Consider the following 25,705-nt stretch of genomic DNA (forward strand, 5'->3'; position numbering starts at 1 on the left):
CAGAAGACAGGCATGGTGGTCTTTGATCAGTTAACTAGTCATCAGTGTAATAAAATCTAGGGTACTGGAATACAAGAAGGTTGATTAATAATACTGAGTGAATGTGTACAATGTAAGAGCTCCTCTCATCCCAGCTTCCCCACCCTGTCCCAATCTCTAAGAATGAATCGGGAGCAGGGAACTCAGGAATTATGCATCCATTTAGCATTTCATCACATGTTGAGCCTGTTACTTTTCAGATAGAAGTTAATCAGCTGAAAAGGTAACAAGACCAAAAATGGAGATTCTTTTTTTTTTTGGGCTAGGCAATGGAGTTAAGTGACTTGTCCAGGGTCACACAGCGAGTGTTATGTGTCTGAGGCCGCATTTGAACCCAGGTCCTCCTGACTCCAGGGCTGATGCTCTATCCACTATGCCACCTAGCTGCACCCAAAAATGGAGATTCTTACACACACACTCCAACTCATATATTGTCTCAAAAGCAGTTAGCCTCATCTGCAAACCAAGATTTCATTTATAAAGTAAAAGAACTTTAAAAAAAGAAAAACCTTTGCAGAAGAGAAAGGAAAATAAATTGGTTAGGTACATGCTTTATTTGGTCACACATGGATTCCCCACCTATTTCCCATCCCTATCCCCCTTTCTCTACCCCCTCAAATAAGGCTCTCTCTCCTAAAATCAGGCTGACTTCCTGAGCCTGGTACACAAAGAAACGTGACTAGTAACATTATTTTCATTTCTAAATGACTTCTACATGGATGACAACCTACTGTAAAGTTAGTAATTAATAAGTCTATTATTTTAATTTAAAACATACTTATTACCACTACCGGTTTTAACTTGTATGAAGAGAGAAACAAAATAAAATATACTTGAAATGACAACAGTTAGTGGTTTTAATATTGGCAAATTTGAGGTTGGCAGTGTATACCCGTTAAACTGTTAATGGCTGACTGCTCTCATTAATGAGTGCTTTTTCATATAAGATGTTAACGAATAAAAATGATGCTTTTCAAATTTTCTTCTTTATGAAGGAGAGTCCTGAGGTGTGCAGGTCATGACCCTTAACTACCTGTCTGAAGCAAACATTTAATTACTTGTATTAATAAAGCAAAGAAAAAGGTAATTTTTAAAGTATTTCTATTACATTTACAAATTTTTAAAAATTCTTCTTTTGGCCTAAGAAACCCCTCTGAGCTCAGTGGCCACAAGCACTGGAAAAAGGGGAAGAAGATGACCACTGACCGGATTTTTACCTGCTCTAACTCAACTTTCTCAGGACCAGCCTGAGGCTGAGAGAAAGGGTAAGATCACAGAGATCAAAGCAGACTGCACTGGTTGGATCACAAAGAGAACTTCCCCCTTACAGGGATCAGAAAAGTTGGATACCTCATTTGTTGGAGGTGCCTTTCCAGAAATACCTGTGGCCCAACACCCACTGGATATGGGAAGAAGGAAGGAAATGTCCAATGCATTGGCCATTCAGGTGGATGCAGAGTGAAAAATGAAATATGACGCAATTGCTCAACAGAGACAATCAAAGGATAAGATCACTTACAGCAAGTACATTGACTTGGTTCCCAAAGAAGTTATGAATGCAGATGACCCAGACTGACAGAGCCCTGATGATGCCATTAAAGAGATTATAAAAAAGACACAGGTAGCCCTAGAGAAATCTGTGTCTCAGAAGGTTACTACAGGTTATGCCAGTTCAAGCTACAGATAAACTAGCTCCAGCTCATGAATCAGGTATATACCATGTCAGCAAGGAGAAAGCCATTCAGTTCTGGAACTGAGCAGAGAGTTATTCAGATGGTGGAAATGCAAAGAGATCCCATGGAGCCTCCAAGATTCAAAACTGACAATAAAATTCCTCAAGGGCCCCCTTCTCCTCCTGCACTTGTCATGCATTCTCCTAGCTGAAAGATGACTGTGCAGGCGCAGCAAGGGTGGAAAGTTCCTCTCTGTCTTTCAAACTGGAAAACAGTTAAGGACTATAATATTTCACTAGACAAACATCTGGTTCTGATGGGAGAGGACTGCAGACAGGTCACAATAATGAAGACTTTGTCACACTTGCTGAAGCTATCTTCATTGATGACAGGAAGGCTAGTGAGGTAATGGAGATGCGGGCTCAAGTAGAGAAAAAAATGGCCCGAAAGGAAAGGGAGAAACATGAAGAGAATCTTTGAGAAATGGCCCAGAAAGCTCAGGACAGAAGAGCTGGAATCAAGATCCATGCAGAAAAAGAGGATGGGGAAGCTCAGAACAGGATGAAATGCGACTTGATAGTCGCAAAGAGACACAACATGACGGGAAATCTCTCCAGAGCAGCTCCTGAGAAGAGGCCAGCATGACAGAGAAATGAGAATCGAGATATCAGTGAAGTCACTGGTCTTGGGGTGCCCAATCCTCAGCCTTCTGATGAAGTTCAGTGTGACCAGAAGCTATCCAACCCGACTAAGGGTATGGTCAGTGATTCTGCTGGTGCAGAAGATGAAATGTGTAATGTTTATGATCAGACATGGAGAAATGGCAAAGATACAGCCTCGAACATCTACAGACCCAGTAAAAACCTGGACAAAGATCTGCATGGCGATCACCTTGAAGCCTGAACAAAGATCAACAGATTTGTTCCCAATGAGGAGTTCTCTGGCTTGGATCACAGGCATCAAGAACAAGAAAAACTAGTTCAATTTGGTAAAGATCCCTTTGTTCTGGACAAGTTTTTGGAAGAAGGTAAATAACATAGAGATAGCAGTTGCCCTAAGGAACACGAACACAAAGGTAAGAAGAGGATAGTGAGGTAGCCTCTCAAAGAGACTGGACAATAGTTCATCCTTAACTCTGATGACACTGGTCATTGGGGAATTCTATGAAAATGGTTAGAATGAAAACCAAATGTGAAATTGTAGATCCCACTACTTTTTATTACTGGGGCTGGAGGAAAGGGAAGTATACTTTTAAAGAGTCTGTTTCTTTTTAAAAGGTGATTATATTCAGTGTAACCTTCTGCTTCCCCCTCTCAATCAGCCCACCTTTCCCCACCCCATTAGCATTAACAGAAGATCCATACTACCCAGCACACCAAATTAAGACTATTACATCTCAGGGCAGCTAGGTGGCACAGTAGATAGAGCACCAGCCTTGGAGTCAGGAGGACCTGAGTTCAAATATGACCTCAGACACTTGACACTTACTAGCTGTGTGACCCTGGGCAAGTCACTTAACTTGATTGCGCCCCCCCCCCCAAAAAAAGACTATTATATCTTTAGTGACATTAGTTTTGGGGGATTAACATTTCATAGTAGAATTATCCTTATACATAAAGCTTATCACCAACCATCCTGATTAGCTGGGGGAGGTCTTCACATAATGGAGCTGTCCATTGCTTATTGAATGTTTGCCCCTCATTGTGTGTATCTATATTAATTTGGAATGGGAAAGTCTGTGCAGTACAACTGTTTAAAAAAAAAAGTTTAGACTAAGAAAAAAAATTCTTTTTAAAAACAGTCTTCAAAAGTGTTCAATAAAGAGTTGTTGATGATGACAATGAATAGGATTACTGGATTTTATTTCAAACCAAATTACAAAACCATTTTGTAGAGATTGATCTCCTAATTGCTAATTCAATTTATCCCATCCTGCCAACTCCCTCTCTAGCCCAAGTCCATTCTAGATCAAATTTTCAGCTTTCTCTCAGTAGAGTCTTACAAAGATTTGGTTCCTCAAACATCTTCTAGAACTGAGATATGGCTAAGTATATGTTTTCATTTATTTATTTTTGGCTGTCTCTCAGTAGAAACTTATATAGAGTTGCTTTCTCTTAGAATTTTTTTTTCCTGGAACTAGGATTATGGCTAAGTGACAAAGTCAGACTTAAAGATAATCCCCAATAAAAATAAGTTCTTAAGAAGACCTGAAAACATCTTTCTTTCTACAGAAGTTTACACTTGGATGCAGTGACTCACTGAGTAAGAGAGCTAACAGGTCAAATGCAAATAATTTTAATGGGGCTCTTACACTCTTAATACTTTTACTACTCACTATATCTGGGTCCTGCAGTTTTTTCTGTCAGATTTGTGTCTTCCAGACTACAGGCCATTCACCTACAGTTGGTAGCAAACAGTGGGTACCAGCCAACGTCCCCCCATCATTCACTGGATGCAGCCTGTGCTCGGTTCTAGTCAACCTCCTCTATGCCCCTTGCCAATAGGAAGCAGTTTCAGAAGCCGTCTTCTTCGCTCCTTACCCCAAAATAATTTGGGTCTCATTTGTTTGAGGGGGGGAATGATAAGGTTGGGATCTGGACCCCAGAAAGGAAAAACCCTGGACTTTGCCACAAGGCCAATCTCTGACATTCCCCTGAGGCTATAATCCCATCAACTGGCCTTTCATTGTGGCTACACCAATCTCCCAATTCCTACCCTTAACCTAGCCTAGCCCTCCATTGTCTTATCTCCCTATGGCCATTTCCCACCCTTAATCCTAGCTAGGCTCCATTCTCTCTTGGCCACCTGGTCTGACTCCCAGCAGTTCTGTTCACCCCAGCTTACTGGCCACTCCCATGCAGATCTCCTTAGACTCCTCCTCCAGTCACCCCAAACTACTTGGCCACTCCTAGATCTCTTCCACAGTCTTTCTGTATATAAGGTCCATCTTGTCTCCATTAAGGAGCTCAGATTCTTATAATCTAGCCAATAGCTCACTAACGTTCAGACTGATTAAGAGTCTGCCCAATATGACTGATGTTCTAATAAACCTAGTCTTTGGCTGAAAAAAACAAAAAGTTCTCCTGCTAAGGTAAAAAGTGAGAATAAACTGAATTTAGAATGTAAATAATTCAAGCCATTAAGTTGAGTCCTTTAAGTTCTTCCAATGAAGCAAAGTGTTCCACAGGCACAGTAAAGATAATTTCAAAATATAAACTGAATTGAAAATAATGGGCAATTTTCCCTCTATGTATCAATGGAACTTTCACTTTCACCAAGTACAGACATAGTCTCTAAAAATGCAACTGAGGTTTTTTTGGCAGGAAAACAATAAAGTAAAAAGAGAACTATGTAACCAAAAGACTCAGGGAAAAAGAAGACTTAAAGTTTCTCTAATTATAATATTCTCACTTTTTGGTGGTTACACCTAAAAGAACTAACTTCTGCCACATATAAGGCATCGACAAAGTCCACGAAGCAGAAGTTGTAAAAATGTAATCAAGAGACAGACTTTGGTCAAAGTGTAAAAGATAAAAATCAGTTTAGTCTACCAAACATAAAGAAGACATTGACCAAAAACATTCAGTATTACTAAATATTTATTCAATTTTATAAATTTAAAGTTTGTAGTCTCATGCAAGGCAGCCCCCAAGGCCCAGATTTCACTAGTAACCAAGGGGTTACATTAGTCCTCTCTTCCTATCTTCTCTGGATTATTTTTAAAACCCCTATCTTCCTTGGTCAATTCTTCCTTTCCTTCTTCTTTTCCCACCCCACCCCCAAACCAATCAAACCTCAATTTTTTTTTTTTTGGTGAGGCAACTGGGGTAAGTGACTTGCCCAGGGTCCCATACAGCTAGTAAATGTCAAGTATCTGAGGCCAGATTTGAACTCAGGTCCTCCTGATTCCAGGGCCGGTGCTCTATTCACTGTAACACCTAGCTGCCCCCTTAACCCTCAATTTTTAAAAGTTCCTTATTAAGTTCCAAAATTAGCTTTAAATCAAATAAAGAATACAGAATCCTGCCCTCCTTCCCCCACCTCCTTTTCATAAAGAAAAAGTAGAGAGTGTTCACTTAGGGACTCAAAAATTAACAGCAGAGTTCTTTGTTATATAACATGGCTTCCTGGGAAGGGCAAGGGAGAGGGATAAAGAGGGAAATTTAGGTGATACAAAAAGATATCAATAAAAATGTACTGTTAAAAAAAATTTAAAAATTAAAAAAAAAATTAACATCAGGCAGTGGGGGCTCATACTTGTGATGGAAGATTCATTTTAACAGCTGATTTTCTATGGACAAAACTGCCAAATGCTACCCCTTAAAGGAGAAGTTCACTGGCATCCCAGTTTTCAATACCACTGAAGTGGCTTCTCCTTTATTGGAGGTGGGTGGGGTGGTAATATTGCATGTGCTAAGCATCTGATGCCTCCCTGGAGGAAGGACCTCCTCCTGACTAGAAAGGCTTGAGGACAGATTATATGTCCGGCACCTGCCAACCAGCCCAGCCAGGTCCAGAAACACCAATCGCCATGTTGGCCACAGGTTGTTGAATTTTTAGCCCTCAGAAACTTCTAAGAATCATAAAGAAACTTGCAATTGGTACTGAAAGAGGCAGTATTCCCTGTCTGAAACCATGCATTCAAGTAATACGCACATGCAAGGCACAGGATACAGTGGATGCAGTGACTCACTGAGCGAGAGAGCTAATAGGCCTAAGTGGGAAAGATGTTGACCTTGAAGCTACAGGACTCAGATTCAAATTCTGGCTCTGCTACTTAATACCTGTAAGACTCTGGGTTAGTAACTTAGCTCCCCGGACCTCAGTTCCTCATCTTTAAAATGAAGAGGTTGGAATACGGGGCCTCTAGGGTCCCTTCTAGCTACAGATGTATGATCCTATAATCTCTAGATCTTATAGGTGTAGGAACTCCCTCCAAATTTAACTTCTAGTCTTAGAGAATTTCCTGAGGCTCTACTAAGGGTCGAATGTAAGATCTGAACCCAGGCCTTCCAGTCTCCAAAGCCAGCACTCTGTCTACTACATCATAATGCCTGGAGATGAAAGCAGTCTCTAAATGTGAAGAAGCTTAAAATCTGGAAAAAAAAAATCACATGACAGTGAAAAACACCAAGCCCCCGATTTAAGAACGTTTCCAGGTAATATTATCTTAGGGGGAAAAAAAGCATCACCATTCCGTCCCTCTTCCGAAAACTTGCTCTCAGTTGAAAATCGACAGTCCAATGAATGTGGCCCCACAGTTTGCTGCTTCATATGACAAATTATAATCTCCTCAGACCTTGTAACTTAAGAAAATTAAATTAGGAGCTGTTTTAACCACATTTTATCTTCTTTTACGCGGAATGATTTTTCTTACCTTTTTCATTTCTTCAACATATGCAATCATAGCCTCTTCTTTGGTCATATCCCCCAGTGAACTCCAAGCATCCCTAGAAATCACAATATTGGAATAAGAAAGCCCACACAAATGTCTCAGATCTTATATCTAACTTACAGTTTCTCAAGATAGACCGTGAAGCCAAACTACATGGCACTCTTAATTTGAAACAAGCTCTTAGAGAGCCATCCTAGGAAGAGGGGCCTCACCCCATTGTTAAGTAGTTCACCCCACAGAAAGACGGTGTAGTAAGTAAACCGTGGATCGAAAAAGCCAAATGCATAATTACTCCATATCTCATCTATATTACTATAAAGAAGATTTTTCTGAGAATTCTCTAAAAGATGCTTATTAAATTATTACACAGAAGGAAAGATCAGTGATATGGACATTTTGGGAAGGTTAAACGAGCTATTTGGAGTAGACTCTTAAATGAAGAGACATTTTGGTTACAAATTAACATTAAACAGAAGATAACACTAGCAGATATTTCTACAGCCCTTTACATTTCACAAAGTATTCTGGGTAAGTTTTCATTTGTTTCCTTTTCCCCATTAACCCTATCAGGTAGGCAGAGCTGAATATTACGATCCCATTTTACTGACATGGAAAAAGGCTCAAGACACTTGACAAAGTCCCAAGTGAAAAGTGGCAGACCAGGTCTCCAAATTCAGCTGTTTCTACTCTACCAACACTACCCTAACCTCAAAGATTTCACAGATGATGTGCCTCAACTTTAAGAATGAAGACAGGGCAGCTAAGTGGCGCAGTGAATAGAGCTCTGGCCTTGGTGTCAGGAGGACCTGAGTTCAAATCCAGCCTCAGACACTTAACATTTACTAGCTGTGTGACCTTGGGCCTGTCACTTAACCGTGATCACCTCACCAAAAAAAAGCAAAAAGAATGAAGACAGGTTTATGAGGCTAAGTTTTAGCTTCAGGATCATTTTGGAACAGCAAAGTTGTTTTGCTAGATGGTGTAAATGACTCCTGAAAACATCACTTAACATACAAAAATCCCCTTCTCTCCAGCTTATAAACTTTATCTCAGAGGCAATTTAATTTTATGGAAAGTCTTGAGGAAAATTTAGTCAATTTAAGCCAGTCCAGTTTTTCTTAGCTGACAGATAAGATACATCTGTTTACCAATACATCCACTCTAATCTTTTAAGGTATTTATAAGTAATTCGTTGGAAAGTACTATATTATCTCCATGTTTCTCTTATAGAAACAGAGGCATATCTTGCCCAGTCTTCAGACAAATTTGGCCAGAAATAATCCTAAAGTAGATTTAATATGCGAAACTAATCAGGGCAGAGACTGAGAAGCCACAAGATAAATATGGTTTAACCAGATTCTAACCTAAGATGATTGCTACAATAAGATTACAAGCCCCTGCAGTTGGAACTGTGTGAATAACAACTGAATGAGAGACCCATTTGGGGAAAAAAAAAAAAAGCAGCAAACAGAGGGAGAGCAAAGAGTTGACTTTGGGCTTCACAGATAACGGAGAGGGAGAAATAGGGCCAAGAAAGGTAGAGCTGGGTCCCAGAGACAATATCAGAACAACACTCGTATCTCAAGTAGAGGAGATGGTGGGGAAGCCAAAATTTAGCAAAACTCAAAACAGCAGACTGTGTAAAATATTTTTAAAATGTGCTTAGTGTTCTGTGAGTGTATTTGTGTGCTTGTGCTAGGTATGGGACACATTGATATTAAGTCAAATGAGGAAGATTATATTTCCTTCTAACAAAACAAATAATTTACAAAATATGGCAGAGATCAGACAAAATGTATTTTGATTGTAAGAAAATCAATAACTTTTACACAATAAAATGGGATTCAGAATAAAGAAGAAAAACAGACTGGGGGAAAACATCTTTGCTTTTTAACATTTATGATTTTTTAAAACAATACCCAAAATTCTAAGAATTGACACAAATTTATGCAAATATGCAAACAAAGAAATATGGGATGACATATGAAGAAATGAATGACAAACAAGGCAAGAGTATACACACTGGTTACAACTGTGTAGATAACAGCAACAAAATATGGAAAATGCACAGAAGGAAGAAAAAAAAGGTTGAGGGTGCATGAAAACAAACATGCATATTTTGTTCCTAGGCAGCCTGTGAGACAGAGAGACTCCTTCTCAGAGCCAGGACGACTTGGGATCGAGTCTGGCCTCTGACACTTACAGGCTGTGTGAGCCTTGGACAAGAAAGTCGATTAACCTCTCGGTGAGCTAGAACAATTAAGAATCTGGGACAGAGAAGGCACTGAGCTGCACTGGGAGGAGCTCACTCACCTGGGAGCTCCCCATAGCAACAAAATCACAGCTCTAGTAGTGACTATTCCTTTCCCTTGTTAAAGTTAATATACTTTTGAAAAAAGCTAATACCTTAAAAAACAAACTGTATACAATAAAAGTTTCTGGTTTCATATACAATCCTTTTAAAAATCTTGCTTTTGAATGTGAATGTTCTTGTTACTGGTTACTAACTTTATAATAAATGCATTAAGAAAAACAAAAAAAGTCACACAATCACTGTTTATTTTAGAGGTAGAAGGGACTTCAGATTCTTTATTCCAAAAGAATCCCTTCCACCACATACCACATAGCTACCTTCTCTACTATCCCCCAGAAAGCTCATTACTGGGATAAGCTCAGTATCTTAAAATCCCATCAGCCTTGGGACTCTATTTCATCACTACCTGGATTAGAGGGCGGGGTCATGAATTCCAAATGGAGCTCAGCTCAGAACATCCTATTTCTCATCAGGCTACGTAAACTTGGGGACTTCTCTGACTTCTCCACTAGGCCTAGATGCCTTCTCCTGTCCCCCTGCCCCCAAGCTTTCCAGCTTTCTGTTTTGTTTTCCCCCCATTAGATTATAAGCTGCTTGAGGGCAGGAATTCTTTCTTTTTTCATAGAGGTATCCTGCACAGTGATTGACACAGAGTAGGTGCTTCATAAAAGTTTACTGACTACCGACTTTGCTTAAAGTGATAACTTTCCTGAGCTCATTTCATTTCCGGTTATCTCTAATTACAGCCTCTTAGAAATTTTCACCCATTCCCTCCAGCTCAGCCCTGTGGGGCCAAGTACGACACCTCTTCCGCGTTTGACCATCAAATATTTGGAGAGGGGGCTCTCTCGTCCCTCCTAAGTCTTCCCTTCTTCAGGCCAATTTTGTCAACTAGTCCTGACGCAGCAGAAGCTCAAGGCTCTTCACCATTCTGGCTGCCTTCCTCTAGATAGCCTCCAACTACTCAGTATCTTTCACAAAATCTGGCTCCCAAAACTAAACACATTACTTTAGATGGGGTCTGAAGTCTTTCAAGAAGTTGATGGCAATCTCGCCATTTACCTATTGAGCCCGCCTTTTGGGAAAGTGTCCCCAAACAGTGTTTGCTCAGACTTTGGCATTGAAACAGTGGCAGAGTTGGCTCCTGGCAGCTGATGACTCTTTTCACATGCCTATTAGAAAGCCATGAAGTACGTTTTCCAGTAGAGTAGGAGAGGGGAGGAATTTTAGATATAATCCCACATGAGTTTTTAGTCCCCCTCCCCCATTTATTTGCTATCAAAAAAGACCAAAGTAAGTTACTTTAGATGGTAAACAGAAATTACTTTACCATATATTTTACCTGAGGAAGTAGAAAAATATAGACTTTGGCAGTTATGAAAAATTTCTTTCGGTGTATTTACTTTTCTAGCTTTTCTAGAATGGAAAAACATCTAGAACCTTTAGGATACCTGGTCCCTCTTATTGTTTTTTTTTCTCCCTCTCTCTTTGCCAAGATCTTTTTTCCTGTATGAATATGATTCTGTTTAAAATTTAAGCTCCTGGAGGGTAGCAATCTAAGCTTTGTGAAAGGCTTATGGTGTTTTCTATGTGGATGGTAGAGAAATGAATGATCCCTCATACTAATTACATATCACACATCATTACAATCACCTCCATCACACATCCATAATTACCATTTATATCTCCCAATAGGATCCCAGAATCCAGGTCTTGAGATATTGCAGGGTCCTTCTGTGGCTTGTTTATAGAAGCTGTAGAACTTTAGCATCATTTCATTTGTTGGCTGAAATGAACCTATGGGAAACAATTTAAAATACAGTGTTTTGATCCTGGAGGGAAAAATGATGATTTGACACTGATAATCCATCTTAGAGGATTAGAGATTTGGAGCTGCAAGTGATCTCTGAGGTCATCTACTAGTTCAATTCCCGTAATTCTCATTGAAGTAAACTGAGGATCAGAGAGAGGAAGCAACTTGCCCCCAGGGAATAAGTAGCAGAGCTGGGATTAGAACCCAGGTCATCAGACTCAAGATCTAGTGTTCTTTCCCTCGCCATCTTTGTACAACCCATGCCCACCATGCCTGAAATGCACCCCCTCCTCACTCTCATGTTTAAGGGCAATTCAGATGACACCTCCTACAGGCTATCATTCCTGACCCTCTCCATGCCTCAACCCGTACTGACAAAACTCTTTTAACTTTCTATCACTAGTTATATCCCCATTAGAACATAAGCTCCTTGAGGGCAAAGGAATTTCATGTTTGGAGCTCTAGCAGTCAGTCAATAAGCACTTATTAAGTACCTACTACAGGCCAAACACTGTACTAAGTGACAAAAAGAGGCAAAAGACAATACCTGCCCTCAAGAAGCTTACAATCTAACAGGGAAGACAAGGAAAGGAATATGTATGAACAAAGTGTATACAAGATAAAAGGGAAGGCATTAGAATTAAGAGGAGTTGGCAAAGGTTTCCTGTAGAATATAGGATTTTAGTTGGGAATTGAAGGAAGGCAGGGAAGTTAGGAAGCAAAGATGAGAGAGTATTCCAAGCATGGAGGAGAGCCAAGGAAAATGCCTGGAGCCAAGAGACAGAGTGTCTTATTCTAGGATTGGACAGCTAGGTGATGCAGTGGATAGAGCACCAGACCCGGAGTCAGAAGACCTGAGTTCAAATCCAGACTCAGACTCTTACTTACTATTGTGTAACCGTAGGCAAGTCACTTAACCCTGTTTGCCTTGGTTTCCTCATCTGTTAAATGAGCTGGAAAAGGAAATGGCAAACTACTCCAGTATTTTTGCCAAGAAAACTCCAAATGAGGTCATGAAAAATAGAACACTACTGAAATGACTGAACAACAAAAATTTTAGGAACAGCAAAAGAGTCAGTGTCACTGGATTGAAGAGAACTGGCAGAGTAAGGTGAAAGAAGACTGGAAAGGGCCTTTGGATGACAAACAAAGATTTTTGTATTTGATGCTGAAGGCGATAAGGAGCCAATAGATTTTGTTGACGGGAGGCTGAAGGGGGTGACGTGGCTGGACTGTCACCTTTGGTGGATGACCAAAACGCTATGACAATAGCCCAAGTGTAAGACAGGCCTGTACTAGGATCATGGCAGTATCAGAAGAAAGAAGAAGGCATATTCTGGAGATGTCGGAAGGGTGAAATCAAAAAACTCTGACAAGATATTGGCCAGCGGAGCTAGAGTCCACAAAGAGCTATGAGGAAAAAATTCATGTTTTCTACCAGTAATATGTAACAAACAGAACTACATTTCTAACTAGGAGAAGACAGTGGTTCAATGTGTGTTAATAATGCTCATCTGGGAGACTGGGCTAAGACTGGTACAGTTTATCCAGGAGGCTTCTCAAAGGGGATTTTAGTGAAAACAATAATCAAATCTGATACCAACTTCTAGTGAGGTCGGGCCCCAAGCCACAATGAAATATGCAACAGTTATAAAATGTTTTCCCAAGAAGTGAATTAGCAGAAGTGGACCAATTACTGTGCCACCTGATTCACCTGACCCACATAGAGAAAGCCTAAGTGTTTAAAGCTAGAAAAGACTTTTAAAGCGCAGAAATCATCAGGGCAGTTTCTCCATTTTATAGATGAAGAATTGGAGATCTGGGGAAATAAACTGTTTGAGGTTACACAGAATGTTTGTAGTAGAGTCAGAACCCAACTTTCACAAGGCAGGGACTTTTCCACTATGCCGTGGGGCTTCTGTTGCCTCAAGACTGGTTTGTTTCTCTTTTTTTGCAAGGATTTAAAATGTAGTGTGCAAAATCAATAACAAAAGGCAAGGTCTCATGCATGCTAAAATATTTATAGCTATACTTTTTCTGGCAACAAAGAATAGGAAACAAAGTAGATGCTCACTGATTGAGGAATGGCTAAACATTAACTGGAATAGGAAGATAATGGAATCTTCCTGTATTATGATAAGGGATGGATATGATGAATCCCAAGAAGCATAGGAAGACATTTTCCTCTAAATGTCATATATAGCTATTTTTCCCATCATGGCTAATTTTTTTAGTCTAAACTTTAAAAGTTTTTATTAAGATTTTATTAAATTTTATTTTTATTATCTTTTATTTTATGTCTTATTGATACCATTTAATTAATAATTAATAATGATTAATAAGTATTATTTTTATTAAAAGATTTTATTAAGAACCTATATGACAATTTTTATTAAGAACCTGTATGAAGAGGGGCAGAATGATATAATGTGAAGAGTGCAGGACTTGAGGTCAGAAGCTCTGAGTGTAAATCCTGCCACAAATACTAGCTACATGGCCATAGGCAGGTATTTTACCTTTCAGAGTCTCAGTTACTTTATGGGTAAAACATGGATAATACCTACATTACATAATCTACAAAGTTGCAGGGAGAAAAGCGCTCTCTAACCTTAACACATGCATATTCTCTCTCTCTCTCTCTCTCTCTCTCTCCCTCTCTCTATATATATATATATATACACACACACATGTGTATATATACGTGTGCATATAATTAGACACATGTTATTTCCAGTATAGATAAGATAATTATTTACTTATCAATTCTTGCTGGGTCAAAGGGTATACATGGTTCTATAGTCCTCTGGGCATAGTTCCAACAGTTAAATCACTTCATGACTCCACAAACAGTGCATTAGTGTCTCAATTTTCCCATGTTCCCTCCAACATTTGTCATTTTCCTTTTTTGTCATATTAGCAAATCTGAGAGTTGTGAGATGGTACCTCTTGCTTATCAATTCTTAAAAATAATCACACTAATAGCTAATATAGTGCTTACTATGTACCAAGTACTGTGCTAAACAGTTTACAGTTATTATCTTATGTGATCCTTACAACAGCCCTGGAAATTGTCTTCTTATAACCCCCATTTTACAGACGAAGAAATGAAGGGAAACAGAGGTTCAGTGGCTTTCACAAGCTAGTGAGTCTGAGGCTGGAACTTTGCTAGAAATCACAGACAAAGCCATTAGTTTTTATTTTAGTCTTGGTAGAGGTAGAATAAACAATTACAAAAGTATCCTGATGATTAACTCTATAGTTAGAACATCTAAAAGACACTTTGTCCAATTTAGCCAAAAGATAAGTCTGTCAATTTCCAGTGTTCTTTGGATGTTTGAAACTCACTGCGGATCTTAGTATCTCTTTTGTGTATTTATCATACTCTTTTTTTGTATTAGTTACTACATTATGCTTATCTTATCCCTCTACTAAATAAGTGACTAAAGGACAGGAAACATTCCTTATTTATCTTTATATATCACGCCACACCAAAGACAATGCTCTTCATATATCAGACATTTAATATCTGTTGAAAGAACAGTAAACATGCATTTCGAAGTAACTATAAAACATATATCTAGCAAGGAGGGACATAAATAAAGTGAGGGAGAGGAGCCTCTGTTACATACTGTTACCTGTTTGGGAAATATTATCTTAACTTAAAAAACAACCAAAGAGCTTCTTTCCATTACATCTCAGTTGTTAAGCAAAAAATTTAAAAATAGATTGTGTATAAGCCTGTATGTCTAATACCATCGTCTCCCTATTACTCCCTGAGAGTTTAAGTTCCTACAGGCCAAGGACATGCTAGATATAAGCTCTACAGAAGATTCAGGTTTATTGTAGGCTCTTATTAAGGATTAAGGAATAAAGAAAATAAGCTGCAGTTCAAGCAGTTTTTTTACATATTTTTCATAATATTTACATAATAATTTACATAATATTTTCAAGTAGCCCCAAAACTTTTCAAGGAGAAAAGTAGGAATAACTTTAATTATCCATTCTAAATACTCATCCTTTTACTCTTGGTTCACAAGACTAATAAAAATATAACCCTTAGGCTAAAACTTCACCTGGTTTGATTCAACAGTTATGCTGCCCAGAGCACGCTGAATAGCAGACAAACTTGCTCTGTATAGTCATCAGTAGTCATTCTTACTTGTGTACTTATTAAGTTCTATTTAGTGTTGAGAAGCCAAATAAGCTAGGGCTGAGAAATGCAACTTTTCCAACTAGCAGGACAGGGAAAAAAAAAAGATGGGAGTGGTGGGGACAGTTTATTGCCCTTTACTCCAAATGCACATGGGGAGAGACCGGTTTGAGAGCTCTTTCAACCAAAGAAAAGGTTGGAGACCTACCTCTGACCAGTGAATCCTGTCACTGCAATTTCGAAGGTACACCAAAACTAAGAGATTTGTAGAGGTCAAACATGAGAAGCTAAGATTTAAACCCAGATCTCTCTTACTCTTAGCCCACTACCCTTAATCTTACTCCATGATGCCCTAAGCATTTTACAACTCTCAAAATTGCATTCCATAAAAAGCACTCTTAGTCAAGCATTTTAAGTAATGACTCCTAAGTAATGTAATCCCCCTATAATTTTCTTGTTTTCCTTTCTCAATTCCCTAATGTTTAGCCTTCCCCCATGTTTTTTTCTTATCCAACAGGATACTAGTGGAGGAAAATTGGGCTTTTGTTTTGTTTTGTCCATTTTACTTTTTGCAGAAACAAAGAATTTCAAAAATGACTTTGTCTTTTTATGTGTACATTACGTGGGCCAGATGTAAGAATTTATAATATTATTATATTAAATTAATATTATAATATCCTGGTAACATTGTAATATAAGCACTCTTTTGCAACACTAGTAAACTTGCATAGCATATGAAGGGAAGATGCCTAAATTTTAAGCTTAAATGGGAGACCTATATGTCATATACATGTATTCATAAATAGTACAGTACTGCCAAAGAATCTTGCTGCTTCTCTCTTTTGGTGCAGTAAAAACAAGGTTGAACTTGGAGGCAGGAATCTGAGTTCAAATGTCATTTGCAACCTCTTTGACCTTGGGCCAGTCATCTAACCTATCCTGGACCTCAGTTTCCTTGTCTGTAAAATGAGCGAATTTAGCTAAGTGACCTCCAAGATCCCTTCCAACTTTAGATCTATGATCCTATATAACTCTGGGGAATTCCCATATAAACTACAGGGCTATCCATAATGGGTATCCATAGGTCAGACTTATTTTCATCAGGGCCAATCCAGAGCCAGCAGGAACAAGGTAGTCTGAAAGTCTGTTTATTAAAATATAACCATCTCCCATCCATCAGCACTAGTTTAAAACTAGGTAATGGAGGCGTTTCAGTGCAGAAAAGGCAACCGGGAGGGCTCGGCAGCTCCCTCCTCCTCCAATTATGTTTTCTCCTTTATATACATGAGGAAGACTAGAACTAAGAAAGTGTAAAGAAATGGAGGGAGAAGTTAGACAGCAGCCCAGGGCCAAAGGCCTCTTTGGCAGGGTCCCAGGAGGCAGCGGGCAGGGAGGACTTCATGGATGCACCTACCATTTTTCGGCAAACTCTGAATCACCTTCACGGCCGCCTCGAACCTGGTTTCGTGCACAGATCGGGTGTCCGCCATCTCCAGGCACCAGCCCCGGCCCGGCCCTCCCGCGACGTCCCAAAGTCAATGGGCAGCAATCACGCAGCAGCAGCAGCAGCTTCCCCGGGAGCCTGCATGAAACTAGCCACACCAAGCGCAGCCGCCGATTAACATCTCCGTGGGGGTGGGGGAGGGGACCCGAAGGGTCGGCCAACCCTCCCCCTAGTGCTCGCCGGAGCCCAGCTCGCGCAGGGACTCAGATGACCCCGCATGCAGTTGCCTCCTCCTTCTCCCCACCCCCCGGGGCTGGCCCGGCCCACCCTGGGGCCGGAACGTACGGATAGCCAGAGGCCACGGCTCGCGTTGGGAAAGAGGGCAGGGCACTGGAGGGGCAGCCCGGCTGATCGGAGGGACCCCTTCCACAGCTCCCACCCACATTCCTGGGTGCCCCATCCCTGCGCCCACCCGGCCGCAGCAAGGTGCAGCTCCTCTCCCGCTGTCTTCGTTCACAGAAGCCAAGGGACGGGACCCCGCTTCAACATCTTCCCCCAGGAGGAAAAAAAAACAGAACAAAAAAACAAACAAAAAAAACCCAAAACCCAAAACCCACCTGGGGCAGGTGCACAGGGAAGGAGTCATCTATGGGTTCTTCTCTAGGGTTTGTTGGGAAAGATCGACCCCAGCCCTTAATGTACCCCTAAGACCGGGACAACAGCCGTAGACCGCCCCCTCCCCATTTGAATGGAATATACGGGGGGGGGAAGGGGAGGAAAAGGGGAGAAACGGAGACGACGACAGCGGGGTGGGGGGTGAGGAGGGAGAGACGGAAAGTACTTCGTGAAGCTGCAAAGGAGACCCCCCCCAAGGCCCCCCCCCTCCCGTCCGCCGTCCCCGACCGGGAGGGGGGGAAGAGACTAGGCACTAAGTTACTCCCCGGGCAGCTGCATCACCCCATTCACCAGTTTGCCTGGTGGGCCGAGTCGGCTCCCTCCCACCAGCCTCCGCGACGTCGCCCCTGGGCCAGACCTTCCTCCCCCTCCCCTCCACACCCTCCCCCGGCTAGGGGCAGAATGGGGGCCGAGCCGGACCCCTCCTCATTATTCTGTTCCCTTCTCCAAAGGCCTCCGGTCAGCCCAGGAGGCGTCCTCTCCTACACCGGCACCCGTGTTCTGGGGGCTCTAAACGAGGAGAGAAGGAGGAGTACAGGGGCTGCCCAGGCCCCGGAGGTCACTACAAGCCGGACGTTTCATCGCTAGGGGACAGTTTGGGATGTGGGAGGAGGCGTGGACAGGTGAGGGGCTCCTCCCCCGGTCCCCAGGGGCGCCAGCACTTACCTTGGCTTTGCCGGGCCCGGCAGGTCCAGAAATGTCCCTGGCCCCGGCCCCGCCCCCGCCGCGCTGGCTTCTGGGGAATGTAGTTCGGCGCTCATGCACGGCTTCCGGGGCCCCCATCGAGTCCGGCTCCAGGGCTCCCCCTAGCGGGTCCTGTCCGTCCCTTCAGATGGGCGGCCAGGGGATTGCCCTATTGAGCTAACATGAGGAAGACACTGAGATTCCCCGTCAAGAGTCCCACATCGCTAATAACTGACGGTTCTGGTCCAACCATGCTTTAATAACCCATAATTCTGGTCTGTAATCCATGGCTCTGGTTCAACCTCCTCAAAATACAGATGAGCTGAGATCTAAGAAGTGACATTTGTTGATTGCCTGACTGACTGCCCAGGGTCAGAGAATCAGTCAGTTAACAAGCATGTATTAAGCACCTACTATATACCAGGCGTTGCTAAGTGCTGCAGAGTATAAGGCAAAACAGGAAGACAACATGAAAAGGCCTAGCACATGCAATTTATAGGCACAGGATAAACTGGAGATAATCAACAGAGAAGAGTCACTAGCAGTAAGGGGTATGGGGAAAGGTTTCTTGTACAAGTCTACTGTAGAAGGTAGAATAGACAGGTAGATGGTAGCAAAGCTGGGATTCAAAGCTGCCTCTGAAGCTGGTAACCAAGAGGTCACTGCCATGGAGCCAAGACACTGATTTTTTTTTTCTATTGTCTTTCTCCCCCTCTCTGTCCTCTTCCTTTTAGGAATACTCCAGTACAGTGCCTGACAACAGCAATGTGTTGTACTCTCGATGACATCATTTAAGGTTTTCTTGGAAAAGATACTGGAGTGTTTTGCCATTTCCTTCTCCAGCTCATTTTACAGATGAGGAAACTGAGGCAAACAGGGTTAAGTGACTTAAGTGTCACACAACTAGTGTCTGAGTCTGGATTTGAACTCAGGTCTTCCTGACTGCAGGCCCAGGGCTCTATCCACTGAGTCACCTAGCTGCCAGCTTGGAGGACTTAACAAATGTTATTTGAAACTTATTTCAGTTTGTGTACTTATTTCTAATACATGCTTAAAGTTATCTCTGTATAAATCTAAACCATCAGACAACAGAAGAAAGAAGAAGCTTCTGCTGAAACTGTAGTCTGGGAAGTCTTAGGTTTGAAAGAGGAAGGTTAGATTTCCTGGCAATGATGATTGCAAAAAGAATTGAGTAAGGTAAAAGACTTAAGAAGATAGAGGAAGTTTCTTCTCTATAGTTTTTAAAAACAGACCAGATTCTCATGTACCCGTGTTGTTTCTTGTATAGTTTTGCCAGAACCAGGGGCAAAAGGTTAGGTGACTTCCAAGACTGAATTTCTGTACTATGGACAGAAGCTGTATGTCGAGGAAGCAGATTATTCGTTTGGGGTTTGATTTTTGCTATTTCTTTTTTTATTACTCATTTTGTTCTTCTCAATCGATGAACAATCTTCTGAATCCTTTTGAAGTCCCCAAATATCAATATTTTTAAGTTGGATGTGTAAATTGAATGTTATTTGTACACAGCACTTGGCCCACTGAAGCTGCAAGTCTTAAAAATAATGTGCCCTCCTTCTTTTAATATTTTTTTTACAGTAGTAGATATAGTTAGGTAGCACAGTGGGTTTCAGAACCCCTGATTTCAAATCCAGGCTCAGACAGTTACTATGTGACCCTGTCTTGTCGATTCTACCCCCTTCTCTGTACTCATAGACCACCACCTTAGTTCAGGACCACTTCATCTCTACTCTAGACTATTATGAGGATTAGGATTATTGTAACAGTCTTCTAATTGTTTCCCCTGCATTTAGCCTCTCCCCTACTGAATACATTCTCTGTATAGGTACCAACAATATTCCTAACAAGTCTGACCATGTTGCTCCCTATCATTTCTACGATAAAATATTTATTTTCTCTTTGGCATTTACAGCACTCCACGTTCTGGCTCCAACCTATCATCCTAGACTGATTTCACATTACTCCCTGTTGCACACTCTACCCTCCAGTCAAAATGGCTTATTAGCTATTTACCACACTCAACATGCATATTCAGCCTCTGTCCTTTGCAAGGCTGTCCCCTCAGCCTGTCCTTTGCAAGGGCTGTCCCCTCATTTTCTTCCTCAGCTTCTCTTGGAATCCCTTCAAGGCTCCAGATTCTTCCAGTTGTTAGTGATCCTTGACCCTCAAATACCTTTGCATATATTTTCTATTTACTTATCTGTGTACATGTTGCTGCTTCCCGTAGGCTGTTAGCTCCTTGGGGGCTGGGCCAAGATTCTTAGTATGGTACCTGTTATAGAGTGAGTATTCGATAAACGCTTGATGAAGGGGCACTGGAGTACCACCAAGCTGTGCTCTCTGCCCTCTTGTGGTGCTTTATGAACCACCTGTCCTTACCATCTGCTATGCCATCATACCCTCCAGACCACTGGGCCCTCCCCTCTGCTCTGCAGCTGTACTTTCCTATCTATATGTGTTATCTCACCCAATGAACTAGGGACTATTGTGAATTTCTGTTTCTAGCCCCTGCACTTGGCACACCTTAAGTATTTAAAAAACGCTTTTTCATCCATTCATTCTCTGAATATCTATAAAAGTACATCTGGTGTATTTTCAATATCAAACCTCATTTGCATTTAGCTAACCAAGTAATTTAAAATAATGTATTTTAGAAGGCATTCAAAGGGTGGAATGCTAGGATTGCTCTGCTCCACGGCTGTTGCTGAATAAGAGGAGAAGGATGGTCTATGTCCTCAGTGGTATGGATTTACTTCAGTGATTCAGATGGCAATCCATTCATACTTACTCATCCTGTGTGACTCTTGTCCATGTCTTCCTGTAACTTTGCCCTAGGGATTGAGAAGAATTTCCTGCAACATACCAGGGGCTTACCCTGCCTTCTCTTGACATCTCATCGTCTTGACAAACCACACAACCCGCTCATCTTTATTTTGCATATACTTTTCTTTAATGACATACTTTACTCTGCAGCTCCTTTATAATGCCATGATTGCAATGTGGTAAAGCCTGCTCATACCCACCATGCACTTCTCCTTTGGTTCCCCTTTTAGATGATTTTCAATGTTAATTCTTCAGAAACTTTAGTTCTTCCATGACTCATAGTCATCCAAAATGGATATTTTTGTACACAGTAACAAAGAACATTGAAGTAATATATAAACTGGTATGCTACCACAACTGTGACAAAAGCATAGGTTGTCAAAATGGTGACACCTACTAGCTCATAAAGCTACAAACCTTAACATGCTTTACCACCATATATGTTTACCACCAATTTTGGCTGATTGGCTTAAACTTATTCAGATTACTGACAGTTACTATGGCGAAGGACTTTTTATTTCATTTCCATGGCTGTTCAGCTCCTGGCCTCTGTTAAAATGGTTGACCAACCTACTAAAAATGCTGGTATCTTCCAGTATGGGTATTTGGTGCATCCTGGAAGAGTGGGGAGTGGGCTAGCTTTGGAGTAATAAAGGCCCTGCCCCTGACACATATTAGCTGGGTAAGCATGTACAAGTCAACTTATTAGGCAATTCTCTAACACTATAAATTATGGATAAATTGTTGAATTGATAATGAATTTCTATAAGAGGAGGTGTCAGACATAGCCAGTAGGCCTGCTACAACACTCTCAAGTGCACTGGAACCAGGTTAAAATGTAATTGGGGGGGCAGCTAGGTGGCACAGTGGATAGAGCACCAGCCCTGAAATCAGGAAGACCTGAGTTCAAATCTGGCCTCAGACCAAACACTTGACACATACTAAGCTGTATGACCTTGGGCAAGCCACTTAACCCCGATTGCCTCACCAAAAAAAAAAAAAAAATGTAATTGGAAAATATTTAACAATATAAATAAAAATACCATAAAGAATAGGTAACATCATAAATTATAAAATACCAAAAAGCAGAGATAACACTATGTTTTAAAACCAAGTGAATAAGCTCAGTCAGGGATCCTTATGTAAGGATTCATAACCTGTTTCTATAGAAGTTTGACACCCCTGCTTTAAACCAATGGAAACACCAGTTCAGACCAACCCCTTACTTCCACTTACTCCAAAGAAGCCTGACTAGGAAAGGAAGCGCTATATTTGGCATCAGAGGACTCGTGTGACTTCTGACAAATTATTTAACATCTCTTGGCTTTAGTTTCTTTTTCTGTATGTAACAGGGCCATTTTACTCCCTTTCCAAGTCCAACGACTTCTGATCCAGTTTTTAATCTGTTCCATGGGCCTAATGAGGTAGGGAGTTATGGCAAAGTAGTCAGAATCCTTGTTACATGTAAAATGAGAGAACTGAACTAGATAACCTCTAAGGTTCCTTCCTAGCACTAAATCTATAATCCTAAAAGCTTTTTATAGAGACTACAGGAGAGCTACTAATTGTTTTTATTTTTTATCATGGCTTTATAAAATTATTCTAAAAGGTATTTCTCAGCTGCTCAGCAGTAATGAAATTCTTATCTTATTAAATCAACTTAAAGATTATTTATAAAGCATTATTTATAAAATTTTAGGTTGGTACTATAATCATACAATGCTGTATGAGATAAAATTGGGAATTTTAAAAACAGAAGCATAAACATTTTGAGCAGTGTTCATGCCACCTAACATACGGTACTTTTGGTAGCTTGCAGTGAACATGCTTTTTTCCAGGACCAAAGCTGGCAGCACTAAATCTATGATCTTGTGATTTTTTTTCTACCATATTGAACCAACTGCTAAGTCATATCAATTCTACCTCCGCGCATTTCTAGCATCTGTCTCCTCCTTTGAGTTTGATGCGCCAGTGGCACAGCCTAGCGTGGAATCCTGCAGGAGGATGGAAGGTGATGCAGCATGGATCTTGGAAAAGAGGTGAAATCTGGATATGCATCAAAATCGGTTTCAATAAATGATTCTAAATGATGCGAGTATCTTTGTATTTTTTCCGTAGGCTTTGTGCTTTGTGCACAGAGTAGGTGCTTAATAATGCTGAAGGAATGAACAAATTTCTTATTAATAGATAAGAAGTATACATTATTCTGAGGAAGAAGCTACAATATTTGGAATTCTAGAGTAGTTAAAAGTGGTTGATGTTAGCATTTGTTCTTTCTGAGTCTTTCAAAGCACAGCTGCTGAATTCTCAAAAGAGTGCTTTGTGTAGTTTTTCCATCTTGGGAATTCAAAAAAATGCGACAACTGCACTTTTTTTTTTTTTGCAATGACATATTTAAAGCCAAGAACTATAAAGTATTTCTTTTTAATAATTCTTTATAAGGCAATTAAAACTCCTGTTATTTTAGATTTGATTCTTTGAAATGCTAACAAAGGACTATTTTTCTTTCAAGATAAACAGATGTTATACATTGAAAATTAGTTTTTCCTGCTATATTAACTGTTATTGCATAAGGAAATAAAGTTAATCTGTTCCTATTACAGACTTAAAAAGATCATTGCTCAGTATTTTATGGCTTTTTATTTATAGTAGGATTGAAAATCTTCACTGTTGTTTTTATTTTATTATTTAGTATTTTAATAATGTACCCTAATATAAATAATTCCAGGAATGATAGCTTCTAATGCTACTCATTAGAAAAATGCTTCCTAGAATTAATCTAGGAGACTTCATACAAATACAACAGTAAGGAGAGTAGTTGTTGAAAGAAGAATTCACGAGATGCATTTATCACAGAAAAATTTATTAAGCACCTTCCCCAGGCAGAGCATGGTGTGTTAGGCATGGTGGGAAATAGGAAGGAAGTAAAAGACAGTTCTTTCTCTTTAGGAGGTTTTAATCTCAAAGGAAATGAGATAGGGGTGAAATAACCAGAGAAGAATTCAAAGAAATACACTTTAATAGTCAAGTATTGATTTTGTGTTAGAACTTTAGGCATTCCAATCAGGAGAAGAGAGACGTGGCATGGTGTGTAGTGGGAAGAATGCTAGATCGGGCATCAGAAGTCACTTGACTCTTCTGGGCCTCAGTTTCTTTATCTGTAGAGTGGTTAGACAACACGATCTATAAAGTATAAAGTTCCTTCCACTTCTAATGACCTATGGGTCTATGACTCCACTAGGCTTAAGAGTTTGGACTTCATTCTAATTTAATTTTATAGATACTTTATTAAGTCATATATATTTCTATATATTACACACACATATTTATACGTATATACACATATACATATACGTATAAGATATATGAGTATATACCTGTGAGGATGTACACATATGTCTATATATACAAATATTTATATCTGTATACACAAATTGTATAATATTTATAGCATATAGTATATATACATATATAGGATCATTGGAGTTACAGAAATTGAAACAAAAATAAGGTCTCTGCTCTCGGGGAACTTATAATCTAGGGGAGATTAGAAACAAAGATGCATGCGCAAAATAGACTATTTTGTGTACATAGGAGAGATGTGAACAGAATGAGTTCAAATGAGAAAAAAATGACTTCTGGCTGGAGGGATTTAGGAAAGCTTCTTGAAGGAGATGACATTGGAACAGGGCCGTGGAGAATTGGTAGGATTTCCACAATTGGAAATGTGGAAAGAAAAGTATATTCTAGGCGTGTGGGACAGAACACCAAGTGAATTAAATTGGGAAACAGTTGGTTAAGTTTAGTTGTCTGTGAATAGTCTAACTTGTTAGCAAAGGAGATGTGTGAGAGGAATGCTGGGGAGCATAGAGTGAAGCATTTGTGGAGGGCCTTGAGTGTTAGGTAAAGAAGTCTGCACTTTATTGGAAAGGAAATAGGATGCCACTGCCACTTTTGGAGCTAGGATTTAATTTGATCAGAGCTGTGCATTAGGAACATTACTGTAGCAGTGGCATAGAGGATGGCATGCATGAGAGAAAGACAAAGGCCAGAAGGTTATTGCAGTACTGTAGGGCCTACACTCTAGGCAACATATACTGAGGGCCTGAGGTAAATTAGTGGCACTTCCATGTTTCTGGTAAAGAGTTAAGACACTACTAAGGATATGGAATGTTACACGTGATTGTACCTTACTTTTTCTTTGTCAGAAGGGTGGGTTCTTGGGATGAGTCACACAGACAAGCCAGTATACTGGGAAATGACTTAAGTACAAAAGATAACATCATTGAACAAAGTTTAAAGTTTCTTATCCTAACTTGATTGAAATGGTGTCTGTTTTTTTTTAACATGTCAAATTTATAAATAAAATATTCAACAACATAAATGCTTATTAAAATAACTTGTACTGTATATTTTTTTTGTAGAAAAGCAAATCCAGAATTCACAAGCTTTAGAAGTTTATCAAAAATTAAACAGTAAGTGCCTTGCTTTTACTGACTAATATTCTCCTCCTAATAAAGCACAAAAAATGATTCCTCAAATTTTCATCTCTTTTGAATTACAGGGGCTTATTTCTGGTTTTATAAGTATCTCCTTCAATTAATTTACATATATAGAATAACTCAATAACTCAGTTTTTCTTATTGTTCAGTCATGTCCGACTCTTTTGCCTTCTAA

General features: G+C 40.2%; 1 protein-coding gene and 1 pseudogene across 3 annotated transcripts in view; one reads left to right on the forward strand and one right to left on the reverse strand.

The window, feature by feature from the left end:
* Nucleotides 1-18,213, reverse strand: part of ACBD5 (acyl-CoA binding domain containing 5) — a 52,719-nt gene extending 34,506 nt beyond the window's left edge. Inside the window, exons 1-4 of one of the 3 annotated variants that reach the window (XM_027841510.1) lie at nucleotides 18,170-18,213; nucleotides 16,799-16,976; nucleotides 11,098-11,218; nucleotides 7,090-7,162 (exon numbers count right to left, since the gene is read on the reverse strand). In XM_027841510.1, the coding sequence (XP_027697311.1) occupies nucleotides 7,090-7,162; nucleotides 11,098-11,218; nucleotides 16,799-16,874 (270 nt within the window). In that variant the 5' untranslated portion in view covers nucleotides 16,875-16,976; nucleotides 18,170-18,213. Of the gene's footprint in view, nucleotides 1-7,089; nucleotides 7,163-11,097; nucleotides 11,219-16,798; nucleotides 16,977-17,300; nucleotides 17,399-17,445; nucleotides 17,703-18,169 lie in introns of those variants that run through there. The other 2 variants (XM_027841511.1, XM_027841513.1) reach the window with 2 other exon arrangements.
* LOC114027480 lies at nucleotides 1,238-2,810 on the forward strand (annotated as a pseudogene).
* Nucleotides 18,214-25,705: the final 7,492 nt, after the last annotated feature.

This window comes from Vombatus ursinus, unplaced genomic scaffold (genome assembly GCF_900497805.2).
Source record: "Vombatus ursinus unplaced genomic scaffold, bare-nosed wombat genome assembly UNPS02014861.1, whole genome shotgun sequence".
Lineage (NCBI taxonomy): Eukaryota > Metazoa > Chordata > Mammalia > Diprotodontia > Vombatidae > Vombatus > Vombatus ursinus.